The sequence below is a fragment of the Vespa crabro genome, chromosome 14 (assembly GCF_910589235.1).
Source record: "Vespa crabro chromosome 14, iyVesCrab1.2, whole genome shotgun sequence".
Lineage (NCBI taxonomy): Eukaryota > Metazoa > Arthropoda > Insecta > Hymenoptera > Vespidae > Vespa > Vespa crabro.
In genome coordinates this window covers 2,331,643-2,354,142 of record NC_060968.1, presented here as the reverse complement: position 1 = coordinate 2,354,142, position 22,500 = coordinate 2,331,643, and the positions used below count along the sequence as shown (strand labels likewise).

The following is a 22,500-nucleotide window of genomic DNA, read 5'->3' as shown; positions in this document are numbered from 1 at the left end:
TATATTATAAAAGGAGATTCTTTAATATATTAAATATAAAATTAATATAAACATATATATATATATATAAATAAAAAATTCAAACCTTGTTTTGAATCTGATGAAAGACCATTTGACTGAATAGTAATATCTTTAGTAGGAACTTCCATAACAGAAAATTCAATAGTTTGTACTTCTTTATGGTTAAATGTTTTGTTCCCATTGTTTTCACTGTTATCATTATCTTGTATAATTGGTGATAAAAAATTTATAGATGACTCTACTTCATTTTCTAAACCACTACCTGGTATAACGCTATGACAAAAATGAACAAATTATTATTTTATTTTTAAGAACATATATGATACATTATATAATTAAAAAAAAAAGAAAAAAAACATACATAATTGTTTCGTTCTCTTTTATAATTCGTGCATCTTCAGACGGTGGTAAATATTCGGTATTATTTAAACATAAATGATAAGGTTCACGAATGTTAAATAATTTTTTAATATGTTTCTTCATATCAGAAATTTGTAAGATTTTAGTTCCATCGACGAAAATCCAACAAAATCGTCGAATATCATGATAATATTTCGATAAATCGACTTTTATACGAAAATCTGAACGAGCCATATTCATCGATGGCTATTTAATTTATAAACGTTAATAATAAAGAAGTTGTCTTAGTTAAATTCAAATACTCTCTTGAAATCACCATCAAAATAATTGCCTACACTTTTAGTTCTTTGCTGGTAAAGTTAGGTGAGTCAATGGTATATTGGTGTGATATATTTTTGTTTATGATTAAAAAGTATTACCAACCAAAACTGAAAAAGTAAAATAAATTAACTAAATATTTTACCAAGGAAGTTGATCGATTTTCTTTTTTAGTATTTTATTTAATGTTTCTTTTTCTTTTTCTTTTTTTTTTTTTTAGAAATAATTTAATGTAAATATATATTACTTCATTATATTGTATTACTATTATTTTTTTACTATGTTATTAAAATTTATAATAATTACATAGAAAACTTTTATTAATAGTTATTATAGTAAGAACAAGTAAAACGAATCATATATGTACTTATTTTATCTTTTCTTTTTTATAAATGTTTAATAATTAATAAGCAAAAAAAGAAAAAAAAATATATATATATATTTATATATATAAGAGAATAAAAAGTTTTAAAAGATATTATTACTTTAAAAATAGTTCTAAAATATATATCCTAGATATATATTTTAATGTTACGAATATTTCAAATGTTTATGTTGGTAATAGGATACAACAAGCGGGAAAAATTAGCCGGTATAACCAGCAACACAATTGAATATGATACAACGTAGTTTGCTGAGCGAACGTATGCTTTGTACTAAGATTGATAGGTTTGTAATAAAATAAATTTATCATTAGTTTTACTTGTCGTATTAATCATTATTGTAATTATCTAATTTCTTTATCTAGATCATTTATTAACATAATCGTGTATTGTAATATATTACAATTCTGAACATTTTTAACTTTGTGCTCTGTTGAAAGAAGAAGTAATTCTCTAATTTGCTTTTTTATAAATTATAATTAAGAGAATAAACATGATTCCTTTAACAGAAGGATCATTAGATGTAAGTATAACAAATATAAATTTTGATATAATATCATTGTAACATATTGTATGTTTACATTTTATAAATATTTTGATGATGCTTCTCTTTAGAAAATCATGGCAGGCATTGATGTTGAAAAACCAATCCTACAAATATTGGTAAGAAAATGTTAATTGTATTTATATATATATATGTGTATTACTCAATAAATGTTTTAGGTTATATCTTTAGAACATCTATACATTTTATATTCTGTTATATTTGTAATATTTATTGTTTATAGCTATATGCAAAATAATATTATATTATTTTTTTAATATAGGGTCATAAAAAGTTAGCAAGCTCCAGTAGCGGAGATCGTTATAGATTATTAGTTTCTGATGGCAAAAGAGTAAATTCTTTTACAATGTTAGCTACACAATTAAATTCGATGATAACGGATAATATTTTGACTGAATTTTCAATATGTCAAGTTAATAGATATGCTGTAAGTACTGTCAATAATGGTGGAAAACAAAAGTAAGTATTAGACTTTATTTATTTATTAATGTTATCAGAAAGAATGTAATTGTTAATTATTTATATATATATATATACATGTTTGCTTATATTTAAATAGACGTGTGATGGTGATATTGAGTCTTGATTTAAAAGTATCTGGTGAAGAAGTTGGTTCCAAAATAGGAAATCCCACAAATATTGATAGCAATGCAAACACAGAAGCTGAATCAAAAAAACCACAATCTATACAAACCCCCAGTGGTAAATATACAAATACTCTTGTTTTAATAGTTATTTTTCAGGATTATTGGAAATATAATAACAATTTTTTACATTATGATATTTGATTAAATTACAGCCGTTACTATTCAAAAAAATACTGTAAATCATTCATCTTCTGATATAAATACAACTCCTATTGTTGGATTAAGTCCGTATCAAAATAAGTAAGTTGTATTAATATAATATTATAAATTAAAATATATTGACTAAATCTTTATGTAAAATGTAATTCATCTAAATGTAATTATGTTTTAATTATTTGTATTATAGATGGGTTATTAAAGCAAGAATAACAAATAAATCTAATATTATTACATGGTCTAATTCTCGGGGTGAAGGAAAATTATTTTCAATGGATTTAGTTGATGAAAGTGGTGAGATAAGGTGTACAGCATTCAGAGATCAGTGTGATAAATTTTATGATATGATAGAGGTGTGTACGACTTATATTTTTTTAAATTCTAAAATTCTTACTTCAATTTATCTTTTGTATTTAACTAGGTTGGAAAAATTTATTATATTTCACGATGTAATTTAAAACCAGCAAATAAAAATTACAGTACTTTGAAGAATGATTATGAAATGAGTATGACTCAAGATACAGAAATTATTCTATGCCACGATGATGTGGATGATATTCCAATGATTCAGTTTGATTTTGTACCAATAAATACTATAGAAAATAAAGAAAAGAATGATATTATAGGTATGGTGTATACACTTGTGTATATATATATATATATATATATTTATATATAAATAATTTACATTGATTTATTTGGATCTATATCTGTTAAATCACAGATGTTTTGGGAATTGCAAAATCTTGCGAAGAAATACAGACACTAAGAGCAAGAACCACAGGCAGGGAACTTAAAAAGAGAGATGTTATGTTGGTAGATGAAAGTAATACCATGGTAAAAGATTGGTTATTAAAAAAAAAAAAAAAAAAAAAAGATATATTTGTGTGATATATAAAATTATAGCAAAAACATTAATAATATATTATAGGTATGTTTGAGTTTGTGGGGTGCAGATGCTGAAAAGTTTGATGGAAATAATAATCCTGTTGTAGCTATTAGAGGCGCACGTATTGGTGAATTTAATGGTGGAAAAAATCTTTCCGCTGTAATGTCTTCTGTTATTCAAATAGATCCTGATATACCAGAAGCTCACAAGTATAGTCATTAATATAAAAAAACTTTTATCTTAACATTTCATAATATTTTAATACTATTAAAGAGATATATATTTTTTTTATATAGATTACGTGGGTGGTATAATACTATAGGAATGTCTGATCAGGCTAAAAGTTTATCTACGAATAATGCACGTGGAGGTGGTATGAATGGAACATGGTTAACTATAAAAGAAGCACAAAATATAACAAGCTCCAGTGAAAATGGTTTCAATATTTTCATTTCAAAACTTACTGTTAATTTGATTAAAGCCGAAAATGTTGTTTATAAATCATGTCCGGTTGATGGCTGTAATAAGAAAGTATGTAAATCTTTATCTTAACTTATGTTATTTTACAAATTTATTGTAAAATAACAAAATTTTTTTATTTTTTTATTTTAAGATGATAGATCAAGCTAATGGAATGTACAGATGTGAAAAATGTAACAAAGAATTTCCAAGTTTTAAGTACCGCCTCCTTGCAAATGTATGTACTTGAATATGTAATTACTGTTTTATCAAGATAAATGTATAAAACTTCTCCTTATTTGAAATTTAATATAAAATTTATTTTCATATCGATTTTATAGGTCAATTTTGGAGATTGGCAAAATAATCAATGGGTAACAGCCTTCAATGATGAAGCCGAGAAATTATTAAATGTAACGGCACAAGAATTGGGTGAATTACAAGAGAATAATAAAGATGCATACATGGACAAGTTTTCTGAAGTTGCATTTCAAAGTTTCATTGTGAAACTACGTATGAAAATAGAAACGTTCAATGTTAGTTAAAAATTATATCATATATATATGTATATATATTTTAATTTAATACAAATGATTTTATTTTATAGGATGAAACAAGATTAAAAGCAAGCTGTTTATCGATATCACCAATTGATTACAAAGTGTATAATGATATCTTGTTAACAAAACTTAAAGATATCATTGGGATTGAAAAGCTTTAAGTTGTCATATATGTTAATTTGTTATAATGTATTACGCTATATACCTATTATGATCTTTATTTAAGTTAATTGTTAGATATTTATGTCTTTTACCCTTTGCACATTTATTTTTTCCTTTTTTTCCTTTTATATATATAAGAAAATATTATAAGTCTATATTTGTATTCAAATAAAATTTATCCAAATTTATCAAATCAAGATAACATATTTAATAATACTTTTTGTCATATTATATGTGTAGGCATCATATATTAACCTTTATTCTATAAAATGATATGTAAATCTAATTATATGCAGTATTTCTCAAAAATAATAATAAAAATGTATGCCAACAAAAGATTAATATATATATATATTTTTTTTATTATCTTTAATATGGTATGTCTGCTTTGTTCTTATACAAAGATTTTAACCTTTTATCAAAAAAATTAATTTCTTAATTTTTTTTATGCAAATCGTATCATATAAATAAAACAAAAAAAAAATTATTGATTTGTTAGTATAAAAATAAATAAATAAAAAAAAAAAAAAGAAAAAACGAATATAGAAGAAATAAAAAAAAAACTATACAACAGGGAAATAAACCGATTTGAAAATTTTGTGTTTTCGTTCGCCATTTCGCAAATCACGTATGTCATATATATATGTGTATGTAAGCCGGCGCTTTATGTGAGCTGATGCCCATTAGAAGGTTACGTTTGGAACGACATTATTTTTGAGTTATAAATCCTTAAAGTGTTCTTTCGATTTGTGCGATAGAAGAAATCTATCATGGAAGATTTAATGCAGCATTTAAGTAAAATAAAAGTGCCACAAAAAGGCGATAAAATATATAAGGATGAGTGTGTTTATTCATTCGATACACCAGTAAGATATTTTTCCATTTTTTTTTATACATTCTAATAATATTAAAAGCAATCCATATTAATAGCTATCTCTATTAAATTTTTGTTAAAAGGATACGACTACAGGCTTATATATTAATCTAACAACATTTTTGGGATTGGGACAAGATCATGTTCTTCATTACTATCAGTTAACCAATAATCCTGTCTTTCTTCACATAAAACGTACAAAAAAAGAGGTACGTTATAAATAACTATTCTTTAATGCAATTTTAATCCATATATTCTTTTTATTACAATGTATTTTAACATTGTAGATTGTATCCGATCAAAAAGGAGACGGTCCTGAAAAAAAGATAACGAGATTAGCTATAGGAACTTCTGGTGGCTTTACGCCAGATCAACAAAAGTATACTTATCACGAGGAATATAAAATAGTTATATTGCCAAAGTTTACAGAAATTCCATATCCTAAGGATGGTCTGCCAGAACAAGTAAGATTCATAGAATTATATATAAACACTTGATGTATCATGAGTGATTTATTAAATATTAGTTTTATATATTATAATTGAAATTTTTTATAACAGATAGAAATAGCTATTAAATCAATATTGGAGTCAGATTCTGCATCAAAGGTGGCTGAAACTGAAACTTTAACTGGAACTTGGGATGGAGAAATAAAGGCTGTATCGAAGTTAGTATCTTGTATTAATTGCAAAATAATTATATCTTGTCGTTTGTAAAAATTAACATTATTATTGATATTTATTTAATGTTCTTAGGCATGCAAAGAATTTGAAACAATTGGATAATGGCAAAAAAATACCTCCAAATGGTTGGAAGTGCGAGAAATGCGATCTCACACAGAATCTTTGGTTAAATCTGACAGATGGTTCCATTCTTTGTGGGCGTAGATTTTATGATGGCACTGGAGGAAACGATCATGCAGTTGAACATTATCGTAACACAAATTATCCGCTTGCTGTTAAATTGGGTACCATAACAAAAGAAGGGAAAGGAGATGTGTTCTCATATGATGAAAATGATATGGTAGAAGATCCTAATTTAATTGAACATTTGGCTCACTGGGGAATTAACATTACTCAGATGGAAAAAACTGATAAATCTATGATTGAATTAGAATTAGATCTTAATCAAAAGTTTGGAGAATGGGTTGCCCTTCAAGAAGCTGCAAGCAAATTAACGCCATTGTATGGACCTGGTTATACTGGTCTTGCTAATCTTGGAAATTCTTGTTATCTAAATAGTGTTATGCAAATGTTATTTGTTATTCCCGACTTTATAAAAAGGTATATAAATTATATATGAACAATGCTTTGTGGAATATGTTCGTTTAAAAAAAAAAAGAAAAAAAAGAGATTATTAAATATATATTTATAATAATCGAAAATATTTTTTATAGATTTGTAGATGGTGCACCACAGATATACAATCAGAATTACACTGATCCTGCAAATGACTTTAATGTTCAAATGTAAGATATGAAGTATAATATAGATTTGTTTAATGATATATATATTTTTTTTTGTTTAATAATATATAAACATTATATATATGTTTATTTATACAAGTAATATTTATTTTAGGTCTAAGCTCGGAGTTGGATTACTTTCGGGAAAATATTCCGTACCACCAAAATCAAACACAGAAGATGAATCGCGACAAGGTATTCCTCCAAGAATGTTCAAAACCTTGATTGGTCGTGGACATCCAGGTTTTTCCTCAAATCGGCAACAAGACGCTCAGGAATTCTTCCTACATCTCATTAACATTTTAGATGTAATTATTAATATATAACACATAAATGAGTTAAAAAAAATGTGTTTACAAAATGATATCAAAATGCATCCATTAGTTTAACAATATTTTTCGTATTAACAGGCAAAGGTGTCCAAACTTGAAAATAATAATTTTTGTAAAATTTAGAGTATATTTCAATCCTATTGAAATATTAACATGTTTCTATAAAGTTTCATAAAAAATCACAATTTTCAACTTGGAAATCATGCCCTGTTTATTAGTATACATGTATTTGTAACTACCTAAATAATTTTATAATGTATTTCAATGTCTTTTTTTTTATATATCAATATTATTTAGTATCTCATTAACAAAATGTTATTAATTTAACAGCGTAACAGCAGACATCAAGCAAATCCTACTGACAGCTTTAAGTTTAAGGTGGAAGAACGTTATCAATGTACAAGATCTGGTAAAGTGAAATATACTTATCGTCCCGAATACATCTTACCATTGCCTATACCATTAGAAGCAGCAACTAACAAGGTATGACGAATTATATTTATAAAAAGCAGTAATTTACAAATTATTACTATATTTTTCAATTAAGTATCCAGATTATATCCCTACTACAAATAAATTGCAACTGAAGTTGGATCTATTGGTCAGTGAATAGTAGTAATGAAATGTAGTATAATGTCAGGAAGAAGTTGCGGCATATGAAGCACTGAAGAAAGAAACAGAAGCAAAAGGACAAAAAGTAGACCCAAATACTTTCGTGAGGCCACGTATAAAGCTAATGTCATGCCTGGAAACTTTTATACAGCCCGAGATAGTCGAACAATTTTACAGTTCTGCATTGAATGAAAAGACAACTGCACAGAAGTAAGCATTCAATTATATGATAACACTTTATTGATTATATATATATATATATATATATATATATATATATATATATATATATATATTAATAATTTTTTATTTTTTATTAATTTTATTAATTTTGTATTATTTTTTTTTCTTTTTTAAATATTATAGAACAACGAGACTAGCTACATTTCCGGATTTCCTATTGATGCATTTGAAAAAGTTTACTATGAAGGAAAATTGGAGCCCCGTTAAATTAGATGTAGCAATAGAAATGCCAGATATAATAGATCTGAGCTCTTTACGTGGATTAGGTTTACAACCTGGAGAAGACTTACTCCCTGAAATAGCTGGTTCTAATCCACCATCTCCAGTCTATGATACAGGCATTTTAAATAATCTAACAGATATGGGCTTCCCTCAAGAAGCCTGCAAACGAGCTTTATATTTCACCGAAAATCGCAGCTTAGAAGCGGCTACCAATTGGGTGATGGAACATATTGGTGATTCTGATATTGCAGATCCATTTGTGCCTCCTGGAATTGATATTAAACCAGGTAGATTATAGTTCTCTATGAGGATTCGTATATATCAATATATAATATTGTAACTATTATAAAAGAAGAAATTTAATGAAATATTACAATCAAAATTTTAGGGAGAGATAAATTTATACCAAATGATAATGCATTAGCAACGGTAATGAGTATGGGTTTTACTAAAGAACAAGCAATAAAAGCTCTTAAAGCGACTGATAATAATTTAGAACGTGCAGCGGATTGGATATTCAGTCATCAAGTTGAACTGGATGCGTTAGATGTTGAAAATGATGCAGGACGTTCAGAAGATGTATTCCGAGATGGCAGTAATCGTACGTAATACACATGTTTCATTTTTTATTTAAGAAATTATATCATTATCACATATATATTTTAATTAATATTATTAATAATATTTTCTATCTCTACAGAATATAAATTAGTAGGATTTATATCACACATGGGGACATCAACAATGGTAGGACATTATGTCTGTCATTTGTTAAAAGATAATCGATGGGTTATATATAACGATGATAGAGTAAGTAATAATATATTGTTATTTATCTTATCATTATATGATATTTCATATCTGGTAATTTCTTACAGATTGCTTTATCTGAAAATCCACCTAAGGAGTTGGGATATATATATCTGTATCAACGCATCGAATAGATTACGTGACATTGACTTTGTATAAAAAAAATATTATATCATCCTTTAACAATAAAAAAATACGGCAAATAATAATCCTACTATGTGTGTTCTCGATATTGTTATTTAACAGCATGTATTTTTTAATATTATTTATCGTTTTCAAATAACATGATACCTTTAGTTTTAATTAATAATGATATCATCCTTAATGATATTTGCGTGGAGATATTAAAGTGGTAAACTTTCATATAAAATTATTTTCTATTATATATATATATTTTTTATTATTTTCTATTATATATTTTTGAACGAAGCAGGCCTTGTTTAAAAATGTTCAAATAAATCGAATCCTTTATATATATAGTTATATATTTTATATAAAATATTAATTTACTTCTACATTTTACTATGAAATGGATTTGAAATAATACAAATATTTATTTCTTAAATGTCTTTTCTGTAAAAAAAATTTTTAAAGTAATAATAACAAATAGATATCTAATTGAAATACGTTCCATGGCAAACAGAAAATTATTAAATATAATTTAACAGCATTTCATTTCTTAATAATAAACAATTGAATTCATAAATGAAATTTTAATATATACATTTACTTTATTTAATAAATTCAATAATTTTCGATTCGTTAATTTTTAACATAAACTTATTTATTATAAAATGTGGGTGTTATATTTTGACAATTTTTAAATGTTTAACCTAATATTTTAGATAGTAAATTTTACTATACTATGTGCATAAAATATAACATTGTAACACTTATATATAATTCGTTTTTTATTCCATTCATATACTAAATTTTATTTTTATTAACAATGTTAATAATTACAATATTGCATGCACATAAATTGCTTTGCACTTGTATATTACATAGTTAAAAATAGAAAAAAGAAAAAAGAAAAAAGAATAAAATAAAATAAAATAGAATAAAATATTACAAAAATATATTTTTGTTATAAGTAGAAGGCCACAATTTTACAAAACAAATGTATAGAAGCTTATTAGAAATTATGGCTAACATTTTAACTTGGATAATCAAAAGACCTTTCTTTAGTTTACAAATTTAACGGTCTTACAAAATTGATTTTATATAAACACTCTTATTCATATATATATATTTTATATATTTCAAATATACGTTTAGATTTTTGATTATGATAAATTAAAGCGATCAATGTAAAGAAATAATTTGCTTTTTTTATCGATTGTTATCCTAAGAAATATTATTTATTTTTACTGATCGCATTAATTCATTACTAATGCTGCTTAAGTATTATTTAACTTTTAGAAATATTTCTTATTAGGCAGTTAGGCACAACTTATCACAAGAAATGTGGTTATACGACTTTCATCATTAGATAGGTGTACTTAAGATTTAAAATTAATATTGTTTATTCAATAGATTTTACTATGAATTAATTTAATAATATTTACAAAAAAAAATTTCACTTCTTATATTTTTGCATCTATAAAATAGTTTCTAGAATTATTTAATGATTTGAAGTTTAAATCGATATTCTTTTGTATAATCAAGCAATTAGATATTAAATAATTGATATCAGATATAAAATAATAATAGCCATCGATTAAAATGGTTAATAGATATATAAATACCTACATATACATATATATGTATATATATATATATGTATATTGTGTATATATGTATATATATATATATATATATATATATATATATATATATATATATATATATATCTCGAAAGTATTTTATATAAAATTTTAGTATAAAAAACTTTCATGTATTTTGTCACATAAAATTCTAATAGATATTAATCTTTTAACTCATGTTATATAGCTATTTTTCACATATGTTATAACAATACTTAGTTTCATTATAATTTCATTATTACATTACTGAATTAAAATTTTAATATTAATATATATATATATATATACATATTAATTTAATATTAATATATATATATATACATATTAATTTAATATTAATATATAATATATATAATCAGCAATATTAAATTTTAGAAAAGAAGTGTTGTCAATTATAATATAATAGCACACGTATATATAAATTCTATTTTTAAAAATAATCTAATATTTAAATATATCTCATTAAAAATTATACTTAACTAGCTGTTCTGATTTCATGTCTGGAATTAGGTTCAATTATACCAATGGATGGTGGAATGGCATATATAATTTGATCGCCGTCTCTTTTGAATATTGGTTCAATTACATCAGGCATTACTTCCACTCGTAATACTTTACTCTTATTACCCAGCATACACTTAAACTTTACATCTACTGTAACTTGAAGTTCAGTACCACGTAATCTATTAAAAAATTTGTATGATTTAGTTTTCAATGTTAATTTATTTTAGGAATAATGTATAACAAATATATAAGATTAACTTACTGATTGTATCTAGTACTTAATATACCAACAAGTTCTCCAATTCTATCTTCCTTGGCAGTGATTGAAATAATAAAATCATTTCCTCGATTAGAATGAATTATTATAAGTTGATCTTCTCCAGGTGATACACTTAAACCAGTAATTTCAGCAATAGGTATACCCTTTTTCATAGTTTTAAATTTTACACTTTCTAGTTTGTATAAGGCATGTTCTGTTACTACCAAAACACGATCAGCTTGTTTATTAAATCTGCATTAAAAAAATAACGTTAATTTCAACTTGGATTGTATTATAAAAACATTAAAAATATTTTTAATAACCTATTAGTTTTTCTGACGAATGTACTGAATAGAACAGTTTTAAAATGATCTGTATTTCGAAGATTATTTATAGAAGAATTGAAAACATCATTGTGAGGATTCTCATCTGGTTTAGATAAATAGTTTCCTTCCCAACGTCTATCCTGACCCCAATGAAGTCTTTTAGAATGTAATACAGCTCCTGCCGCCATCTGAAATATAAAATAAAAATGTAAAAAATGATAAAACAATAAGATAAAAAAATACTTTCTATATTATTTACTTTTAATCGAAGCTGTGGCCAATCTTCTCTTGGGACAACTTTAAGCACCATCCAAGCACGCCATCTTGCATAAATCATTTTTAATGAAGGTACCACATCACGAACAGCAAAGTTTTCTTTTGGCCATGTTAAATGTTTACCATGGTCACGCATAGATCTAACGTTACTAAAAGTCTTCAACAATTCTTTAATATAAGAATATTTCTTATACTGACGATAATATCTTATAATAAACAATGCAGCTTTCATCTTTTTGTAATTTTGTCGACATAAATAACCACGCCATTGTTTTTGAAGTAATATTACAATCCCTGGTATTAAATCTTCACGTGCCTAAAATAAAGAACATGTTAGCTTTGAGAATATTAATATTTATATATGATGTATTTCTATTTATATAATAATAATAATAATAATATGTAAGATTAACTAACCTTTTCTAATGCAAATAATGTTTGAGGAGAACGTATAAATATTTTAGTATGACCATATTTAACATCACCAGAAAAACCTTTTTCTTCCATTAATGTACGAACTCCATCTTTATCACTGCCACCTCTAAAGTTTGGCCAAGTATATTGCGATATCATCTTATATCTAAAAAATATCTTTTTATCAAAAATCATAGAACATATAAAATAAAATATAATTATATAAATATAGTTATATAGTACCTTTTCAAAAATCTATCATATTTTTGTCTATGAGCAAATCCTGCTCTTCTAACTAATATGTTTTCTACGAGTCCCAAATATCTCACTTGGTGATTTACTCTTTCATCATCAAAAACAATAGCTGACTTAATTTCATTAGGTTTTATACACCGAATATAAAATGGTTCTTTACTAGTCAAATTTTTAACAAGTGCAATCATGGAATTACGAAATAATGTACCAGCAGTCAATGGTCTCTTTGTAGTCTGTTATAATCAAAATGCACATTTTAATTTGTAATAATTAACATATAATAAAATGTAATATCTTTGTCAGATATATGTATATTCTTACTTTTGTAATATCTTGAGCACCTTCGGGCCACATCTTACTGATTATAGAATCATTACTTTTATAAAGCAGGCGTTTAAAATCTTGAAAAAGAGTATCCTTATTTTTATCCAGAAAACCGTTAATGTTGTATACAACATCACCGGCATAATGTTTAATTTTAAAATGAATCTTGTGTTGTAATTCTTTATCTGTTGGTTTCAATTGACGAGAAGTGTAGTGTTGATGATCTGCTAATTTTATATCCATTGCTTCAAGAAGCATCTGAAAGAAAAGAATATTATTAGGAATATTTTAAGTAAGCATTGGAAACTTATAAATTTTTTCAATTATTTATTTTTATCATACCTCGTCTGTTACTTTGCCTACATTGAGACATGCTTCATCCATGATAGCTAATATTCCCTTATGAGATAATTCCACTAAGTCACAAATTATTTGATTATTAAAATACTCAACATTTTGCCATGCAATTCCTTCCCTCTTATATTCTTCTTGTTCTTGTTTTAAAACCAACTCTGAAAATGTGTAATTACTTATTAAATATAATCATGATGTATAATCTGTTTAGATAGATGCAAAATCAACATTAAAATATTATATAAACGTATGTAATAAATAACATAATAAATGTGTGTGTGTGTGTATATATATATATATATATATATATATATATATATATATATATATATACACTCATATAATAGAGAAATATAAGAAAAATAAAAGTATTGGTCACATTTTTATTTTTATATTTACATATAAAATACTATACTCACCAAGTATATACTTGGCGTTGAGTCGCTACGACTCTTGATCCTATTAAATGAACTTATCATTTTTAACTGCATATATAGATGCATGATTAATGTTAAAGTATTATATGATCGTACGTACTATGCAATAAAAAATATAAGCAAAGGATAAGAGTATTGGTTATTTAATTTATCAATTATGTATTATATATAATAGACTTACCAATAAAAAGTTGTTGTAATTTTTCATTGCAGTAGTTGATACAAAACTGTTCAAAGCTATTCACATCAAAGATTTCAAATCCATAGATATCTAACACACCAATTACTGTTTTGTATGCATTTGATGTATCATTTACATTAATTGAATCATTAACACGTGACACAATCCATGTAAACAATCTTTCATAAATTGCCTAAATAATTTCAAGATACAAAATATTATTTATATACTATAATATTACATAATAAAATTGTAACAATTATAAATAATTGTGTTACCTTTGCCAAAGCATCCCTACCATATTCAGCTTCCACCAAAGTATGAGTTTTTTGCATAATTTCTCCACCAGCTGCTATCACTCTTTGGGATAAAGCAGTTCTAAGTTCATTTGGACCAATAGAAAATAAAGCTGCAGTATTAGCTAGAGCATTATTTTTCTCAACAATAAGTTTATCTTCATTGATTTTATACATAATATTACCCTAAGTAATGAAATAATTAGAAAACAGAATTCAAAGAAATAAATATTATAAAATAATTAATAGATTATATTACCAGATGCAAAATGCCAGATATAATGTTCCAGATTGTTTGTATTTCATTTTGTGAAAATCCTAAAGTGGACATGGCTCCATTTACAGTTTTATAGTCACCTTTATCATTTATATTTGATTTATTATCATCTTTATTGATATAATAATATGCGGTAGCATCACGTACTAATTTCAGTTTATATAAATCAGCCTCGCTACAACCATTAATCAGCTAGAAATCAAATAAAAAATATTATGTAAAATAAATATTGTAACTTTGTCATGAATATATCAATTGTATGTTTTTGATTATACCTGATAAAAACAATGAAAATTACGTTCTCCTTTTTGTTGATAAACTACTCGTGATTTTTCAAGTAAATAATTAGTTATATGTCCACCCAATGGATCCCCTTTGAAATCAAAATTAATGTCCATATATTTTCCAAAACGAGAGGAATTGTCATTTCTATTTGTTTTTGCATTTCCAAATGCTTCTAATATAGAATTTGATTGAATAAGCACATTCTTTACTCTGAAATTTACAAATTAAACAAAGTAATCATGTTTAAGTTTATTATTAAGTTTATATAATGAAATATATATATATATAAATACATGCTACAATAAAAAATCAAGTACAAAGTTTAATAAAAAAGTTTTGTCTAGTAGAAAAATTAACTATCTAAAAAGAGATTACAGTAGATTAGATAATGATATTTTATAATTTACTGCGTTTTCCTGTATTTCATATCAATCTTTTATTACATACTATAAAAACATAAAGTACCTTTCAATTTCCTGTTGACCGCTTAGATTAGTAACAGCAGCAATATACTTCATAATAATTTTACTAGCCTCTGTTTTCCCAGATCCAGATTCACCACTAATTACTATGCAAGTGTCACGACCTTGTTGCTTCATCTCACGATGTGCTGAATCCGCAATAGCAAATATGTGTGGCGGATTTTCAAATAATTCCCTCCCTAGAAAATAGAAAATTATAAATATATTGATATACATCAAGAAAAATGATTAAAGCGAAATCTTATGTATAATTTTATTTGTATTACCTTTATATTTATTAATATGGTTTGCATCATAGATATTTGTACTTTTATAAGGATTAACACTTACGCACACTTCCCCAATATATGTATATATTTTTCCACCTTTGAATCTAAAAGAATAAATATGTGTTTGTACAAAAAGAATTTTAATATTTGAAAAAAAGAAAAAGAAAAGAAAAAAAGAAAGTTTAATTGAACATACAAAAGTTACTTCTTTTTTAATGATATAAATATTTAATTAAATGATCTAACAATTTAAATGATTGATTTATATTGTTGTTATATGATTTCTATATTGTTTTTGAAAATAAAAATTTAACAATAAGAATGTGAGGATTAAGAAATTTTATCAACAAAAGAGATATATATTTCATTCTATCAAGATCAATTATCAAGAGCAATTTTCTATTCTTTGTTATCAATAATGTAAACACATGAACACGTCATTCTTGTCTTTTTTTCAATGTTATATGTACGTTAAAAAAATTCAAAGAAAATAAAAAAATAGAATGATATAAGTCTGTTCGTGTAAATGGTTGAGCAAATATTATTAATAAAAATAAAATAAAATAAAATAAAATAAAATAAAATAAAAAATATATATATATATATATATTTATATGCATAGATAATAATAAATGGGATACATTCTTAAGTAATGTGTCTACGAGTATTTAAAGAACATTATAATGCGAACACACATCGATGTAACGAACAGGTGACTCATACTTAACGTAAATGTGATAAGCATTTTACGTACTTATACGGTGTAGAATCGTTGCACTGAAGGCAACACATCGTCTAAGACGTAAATATTTCTTTTTTTCTTTTTTTTTTTTTTTCAAGAATTAATTAAATATATCGAAAAAAAAAAAGTATTAAGGAATCATTAATTGTATTTGTAAAATTATATATACACTCTAGTTGTTGTCAACGGATTATCATTTAATTACGATTTTATTATAAATTTTTTAGATTATAAGAAGAATTAAATATATCGAAAAAAAGAAAGTATTAAGGAATCATTAATTGTATTTGTAAAATTATATATACACTCTAGTTGTTGTCAACGGATTATCATTTAATTACGATTTTATTATAAATTTTTTAGATTATAAGAAGACGTTATTCGCAAATATGTTCTGTCAAAAATATATATTTCGTGTTTTATTAATAATAAAATATTATCTTTCTTTTTTTTTTATGTGTCTATATTTTATTATTATTATATTTTTAAAAGATCAAATTTAAATCGTTAGCGCTCAACCACCTGCTGCAAGTGCGAACCACGCCCTCTTGTTAGAGATGGACGAATCAAGAAGGACAAATTAACCGAAGACGCGCGCCCATTCTACTGTACAAACTGTCAAAAAAATCTTCAAGATTTAGATAATGATGATCGGTAAATGATTTTCGATAAATTTCAATGCTATTAAAAAAAATATGACGAGATCAAATAAAACCTACCTAACTTTCAAGTTTTCCACGACCTTCTCAATGTTGATCTCATCCAGCAGGACAAAATCTCTGATGCCAACATCTTCTTGAGTTGCCATTTCTTCTGTCGTTTAAGGGAATAACAAGTGTACAACGAAACTTAAGAATCTATCCAACGTTTTATTTTATACTATAGTTAAATGTCACTAACAATAGTCAACCGTACCTACTACTGAATGACTTCCACATGCTGTTACTCATTTTAGAAGTCTCGTTTTATCTATACGTCATACCATTGTAAGATGCAGAGGGCATTGAATTCGCGACGATACTATCGCCATCTATCAAAACTTGAAGAATTTTAAAATCTTATAAAGAGCTTCAATACTCTTCTAATAATTTATTTCCATATTTATATTTGAATTTTTCGTATTACGTCTAAGAACATTACATCGACTTGAAGACATCTTGTCGAATATATATGACGATTAAATCGTTATCCTAGAGTTCAAGTCAGGCGAAAAATAAACTTTTCAAATGTATATACGTAATATATATACATATATATATATTGCAACATTACGATTTTGAAGGTTACGAAAAATATGTGATTTACGAGACATCTAGCGGCAAATTGGGTGAAGTTACCACTATATTTGTAAGGTTGTTAACTTGAAGCGTATGCGACTTCAGCGACAGATATGGACAAAATATAAACTGTAAGTGAATATAACGCTATCCTCACCTACAGCTCCTATAGTATCGGTATATATAAGATGCGTAGATATGTTCTTGCACATAACCTAACATTCGAGTTAACGTTCGAATAGAAATTTGTATATGTAGTAAAAATATTAGTACATTTAACAAAAATAAGTGAAAAACATATGCAGATTATATTTCTTTGAAAATAAATTACTTGAAAAATGTTTGTTAATTGTACATAGTTTATATTTACACAATTAAACACGTTTATATTAACACAATTTAACATTTTAATCTATGATATATTTTCCTCCGCTATCTACAATATCTCGTCATCTTTCTGGTAGCTTTTTTATTCCATTGGTGTAAAAAGATTCTGTTTTTGAAGCAAAAAAACTTTTGAATTCATTTTGTATATCTTGTTTAGAATATACAATTGGCTTCGGACAGCTCATGTGGTGCACACTTTCCAAGCTTGCATACTTTTCCAATCTTTTTTAAATGGCGAAAGACTGTCCCATGAGATGAATGCATCTTTTCTGCGATCTGATTCACTGTTAAATGTGGCTCTGACTCCACAAGATTTTTAAGAACGTCATTATCAAAATCGATAGGACATACTGAACGAGGTTCATCATTAATGTTGCTTTTTCCAAGTTAAAATTTTTCAAACCATTTCTGGACAGTCCTTACACTAATAGTATGTGCACCATGTACACTATTAATTTTTATTGCTGCAAATCTGGCAGTTTCACCACTCGAAAAGAAAAAATATAACACAGCATGTTTATATGCGTTATCGATATTCATTTTTTATCGGTACTAATATAAATCTGATCTTTACGAAATTTGGTGACAAACTGACGAATACATCAGTCAAGCGATGACAAGTTTCGACAGATTCGGAATCTTATCGATCTGGTAATGAGAGTTATTGCGAATCTCATACATGCTACTAATGCGCACGAACTTTTGGACTGACCTAATACATAAGGCCAACTATTCCGAGATAAAAATTTTTAAGTAATGAAATTTTAAATTATAAGTTTCTCACGTGTTTTCTTTTTTCTATTCAAGAAAAATAAATATATTGCTTTCTATGATGTCAAGAGATTGCTTGAACGTGATTGGCTAAGAGAAATCTTATGTTATTTGGCTATTCTAGACATACGTTTTCAGCGCCATCTAATCGAGTAAAATCTTTAATGAACTAAATGTCTTCGAACGAGAGGTTAGTTTAACAAATGTATGTTGATGTCGAAGAAAGCCGGTTTATCTCATTGAATAAAGACGTATTTTTAATAAGTTAAATATATTTTCACATGTTACTTCGGATACGCAAGTTATACGAACAAATTCGGAATAGTCTTTTCAAATGGAGGACGTAATCGATACGAAAGAAAATTTGGCGCAATCTATACGACTTTTAAATCAAGAGACTGCACAGAGAAAATCATTTTTAAGGTTAAGTACAAAGAGTACCACGCCAAAGAGGATATCCTTGCAACAAAATACTCAACCTCGCAAGGATGAAGATACAAATCAACTTAATGACACACACAGCCCGAGAATATCTTCTAGGAATTATCTTAATACAAAGGTAATGAAGGGTCACAATTATTCAGACGTAGATACATCTTTGACCGTTGCACCTCATGAAATACGTGATATAATGGCATGTTCAGAAAAAAATGACATGACCCTACGGGAGATCATGGAAGATAGTAGTGTAACAGGAATAATTTTGAAAGCAAACGAACCATGGCGTGAGGCTAATACAAAATTGTACTATGATTTTTTACAATGCGTCCAAGCACATCTTTCTGAATTACAAGTATTCGATACCATTGCAGATTTTATACAAAGTTGTACAGACACTTTGGAAATAATTAGAGGTAAATCTTATCCTTAGTTTATAAATTATATATAAATTAAAAATATTTTATTCTTTCGTCTTTTCTTTCTTTAATAATTCTAATTCTTTATTCTTAATCTTTGTACATTTTAATATAGGCATGCAAGCTAAGGTTGAAAATACAGTGATATCTTCCGAAGAAATATCATTAGAAAATGAAAGAAATACTTGGAGACTTATATATTGTCTTTATCAAAATAGGATAAATACATCAGAATTTGATGCTCAAATGGAAGATAATTCAGAAGTTACTTATATCTCGGAAAAAAATGTAATAAATCATTTATATAAAACTGAGAGTCAGACAAGAGAATATCAATTAATTATAGATTGGTTAGAAAAAAATGCATTGGATCAAGCTAATAGATCACCAAATATAGAATGTTTTACCGATAAAACTGTTGCTTGGGAAAATACATTATATCAATTGCAAAATAAAAATTTGGGAATGGCTTTTGGATCTTCTAGACCGTTAGTATCTTCTATGGATCCTGATGCTCCTATAAGAGAAGGCAAACCATTGCATGATTTAGATAGAGAAGATGATACTAGACTTGAAAAGCGAATGTTTATAGAAGTACGTTGTGGCCGTCTTCAAAAAGCACAAGCTTTATCTATTCATTGTGGTCAACCATGGAGAGCTGCATGTTTATTAGGATGGATACCGCATCATGATCCAAATTATAACAATCCTTTGACAGATACTAAGGTACCTATTGTAGGTAATCCTAATAGAGATCTTTGGAAGCTATGTGCTTGGGAACTTTCGCAAGACAAGCGTATTGGTAATAAAATTCGTTTGTTTTATCATCAAATATGACATATATTATTATTCAAATAATATAATTTTTCTTTCTTATTCAGGACAGTTTTATCGTGCCATTTATGCTAGTCTTTGTGGCAATGTTCAACAGTTGCTACAAATTGCTTTATCTTGGCAGGATGCATTATGGGGTTACATGAAGGGTCTTTTGGATGTTAAAGTTGAAGCAGAAGTGAGAGATACAATGCCAAAAAATTACACAGCCATGCCTGAAGAATACTGGAAGAATAACATTTCGTTAGAAGAAATATTTAAAGAGCTTCATGCTTCAAAAAATGAATTGATACGTGCTCAAGCTAATAAACCAGATCATCTTATACAAAAGTATTTAATATTAGATCAGATTCCAAAGTTAATGGAAGAAGTTGAAAGTATGATAGATCTAGGGACCTGTGATCCACAGTTTTTAAGATTTTTAGCACATTTAATTCTCTTTTTACGACAAATTGGAAAAAATACAAAGGATAAAATAGGAGATAAAGTATTACAGGCGTATGTAAGAGTACTTATTAGAATGGGTGATCCAATCTTGATTGCATTTTATACAGCTACTTTACCACAAGAAGATCAAATATCAAATTATGCCTCATATTTAGAAAATGTTACGGATTACGAGCAACGTAAGAGATGTTTAGCTGCTGCAGAAGATGCTAATTTGAATGTTGAAGCTATTACAAAGACAGTTGTGGAAAGTATACGTCAAAAGAAAACAGAGATCAAATCAGATGATTTAAAAGGTACTATCACAGATGCGGACATGGAGAAGGTTAATGCTTTGGATTGGGTTATTTTCTATCAGAGCCAACGAGAGGAAGCATTGTGGCAAACTAATGCACTGATAAGATATTTTCTTACCAATGAAAAACTTGATGCTGCACGGAAAGCTTTCAATAAAGTACAAAATTATTATTTAATTTTTAATTTGATTTCATTTTTAAAACTACGTTTTATATATATATATATAAAACGTAGTTTTAAAACATATATATATATATATATATATTTTAGATTCCACCAGATTCTATTGAATCAGTTATGGCTGAATATCCAACTATGGAAAGTACGCTTGCGAACCTTACAATAACTGATAATTTATCAAAAAGGGCAGCGAATGCTATTAGAGAATATTTATGTTATAAAACATATCTTGATGCACAGGAAGGTTTTTCAGAATGGTTTTCTCATTTCCATCATGGTAAACCAACTCCATTAGAAGATCTACCAGCTTATGCGACATTTACAGAAAAAGTTGCTTATGATCATAAGAAGGCTCAATATAATACAGAATTAGATAGATGGAAATGTACTATGCAACATCATACCAAAGTCTGTGTTTAAGACTATTAGAAATAATTCTTAAATAGATTAAGAAGTTTAATATTAATCATGTATTATTTCTTTTCTTTTTTTTTTTTTTTTATTAGGCGGTTAAGCAGCTTTTATTTAACGTTCTTTTATTTCCCGATGGTGGTTGGCTCGTTGATTCCAATAATAATTCAGATGAAGTCGATGTTAATTCAGATGAGCCATCTATACCGGAAGAAGTATTAAGGGAACATCAATTGAAAAAGTTGCGCGAATTATGCATTCCCAAAATTGCACTCTTGTTACACACTGTCATGTCTGAAATGAACGAACATGCTGGTTGTATACAATTAGCTGATATTCTTGCGTGTGAACAATATCAATTGTTTGAAGTATGCATTTATTAAGAAAAGACATTTATGATTATTATATGTATAAAGTATATCATAAAATTTGTTTTATCCTTTTTTTTTCTTTTTTTTCTTACAGGTATTCCCTAAGGGACGACTTCGTGAAATATTTAAAAAAATTTGTGAAT

The 22,500-nt window shown here is 26.3% G+C and overlaps 5 protein-coding genes across 5 annotated transcripts in view; 3 read left to right on the top strand and 2 right to left on the bottom strand.

Moving 5' to 3' along the window:
- Positions 1 to 748, bottom strand: part of LOC124429176 — a 2,112-nt gene extending 1,364 nt beyond the window's left edge. The window contains exons 1-2 of the mRNA XM_046974099.1: positions 383 to 748; positions 86 to 294 (exon numbers count right to left, since the gene is read on the bottom strand). Coding sequence (XP_046830055.1) covers positions 86 to 294; positions 383 to 621 — 448 coding nt within the window. The 5' untranslated portion in view covers positions 622 to 748. The remainder of the gene's footprint in view (positions 1 to 85; positions 295 to 382) is intronic.
- A 516-nt stretch (positions 749 to 1,264) lies between these two features.
- On the top strand, positions 1,265 to 4,536 carry LOC124429175 (replication protein A 70 kDa DNA-binding subunit). Its single transcript, XM_046974098.1, has 14 exons — positions 1,265 to 1,368; positions 1,448 to 1,605; positions 1,698 to 1,745; positions 1,910 to 2,106; positions 2,207 to 2,349; positions 2,447 to 2,534; positions 2,641 to 2,803; positions 2,872 to 3,076; positions 3,175 to 3,287; positions 3,382 to 3,548; positions 3,636 to 3,870; positions 3,953 to 4,036; positions 4,140 to 4,334; positions 4,406 to 4,536. The coding sequence occupies exons 2-14, from the start codon at positions 1,576 to 1,578 to the stop codon at positions 4,517 to 4,519; spliced, it is 1,782 nt and encodes a 593-aa protein (XP_046830054.1). The 5' UTR covers positions 1,265 to 1,368; positions 1,448 to 1,575; the 3' UTR covers positions 4,520 to 4,536.
- Positions 4,537 to 5,124: 588 nt separating this feature from the next.
- LOC124429179 (ubiquitin carboxyl-terminal hydrolase 5) lies at positions 5,125 to 9,292 on the top strand. Its single transcript, XM_046974104.1, has 13 exons — positions 5,125 to 5,386; positions 5,478 to 5,603; positions 5,682 to 5,858; positions 5,955 to 6,061; positions 6,150 to 6,677; positions 6,791 to 6,862; positions 6,975 to 7,167; positions 7,522 to 7,674; positions 7,832 to 8,013; positions 8,170 to 8,555; positions 8,657 to 8,869; positions 8,969 to 9,078; positions 9,147 to 9,292. Exons 1-13 carry the CDS (start codon positions 5,291 to 5,293, stop codon positions 9,210 to 9,212), a joined length of 2,409 nt encoding a protein of 802 aa, XP_046830060.1. The 5' UTR covers positions 5,125 to 5,290; the 3' UTR covers positions 9,213 to 9,292.
- Positions 9,293 to 11,213: 1,921 nt separating this feature from the next.
- On the bottom strand, positions 11,214 to 17,489 carry LOC124429084 (unconventional myosin ID). Its single transcript, XM_046973891.1, has 15 exons — positions 17,245 to 17,489; positions 15,781 to 15,887; positions 15,498 to 15,693; positions 15,023 to 15,242; positions 14,730 to 14,939; positions 14,453 to 14,656; positions 14,175 to 14,367; positions 13,545 to 13,714; positions 13,200 to 13,460; positions 12,867 to 13,111; positions 12,627 to 12,789; positions 12,193 to 12,525; positions 11,931 to 12,121; positions 11,611 to 11,859; positions 11,214 to 11,527 (listed from the first exon to the last, which is right to left on the bottom strand). Exons 1-15 carry the CDS (start codon positions 17,331 to 17,333, stop codon positions 11,320 to 11,322), a joined length of 3,039 nt encoding a protein of 1,012 aa, XP_046829847.1. The 5' UTR covers positions 17,334 to 17,489; the 3' UTR covers positions 11,214 to 11,319.
- A 146-nt stretch (positions 17,490 to 17,635) lies between these two features.
- LOC124429085 (nuclear pore complex protein Nup107) overlaps positions 17,636 to 22,500 on the top strand; it is a 5,154-nt gene continuing 289 nt past the window's right edge. The window contains exons 1-6 of the mRNA XM_046973892.1: positions 17,636 to 19,814; positions 19,933 to 20,619; positions 20,699 to 21,552; positions 21,666 to 21,983; positions 22,082 to 22,354; positions 22,452 to 22,500. The exon at positions 22,452 to 22,500 is cut by the window's right edge and continues 289 nt beyond it. Coding sequence (XP_046829848.1) covers positions 19,295 to 19,814; positions 19,933 to 20,619; positions 20,699 to 21,552; positions 21,666 to 21,983; positions 22,082 to 22,354; positions 22,452 to 22,500 — 2,701 coding nt within the window. The 5' untranslated portion in view covers positions 17,636 to 19,294. The remainder of the gene's footprint in view (positions 19,815 to 19,932; positions 20,620 to 20,698; positions 21,553 to 21,665; positions 21,984 to 22,081; positions 22,355 to 22,451) is intronic.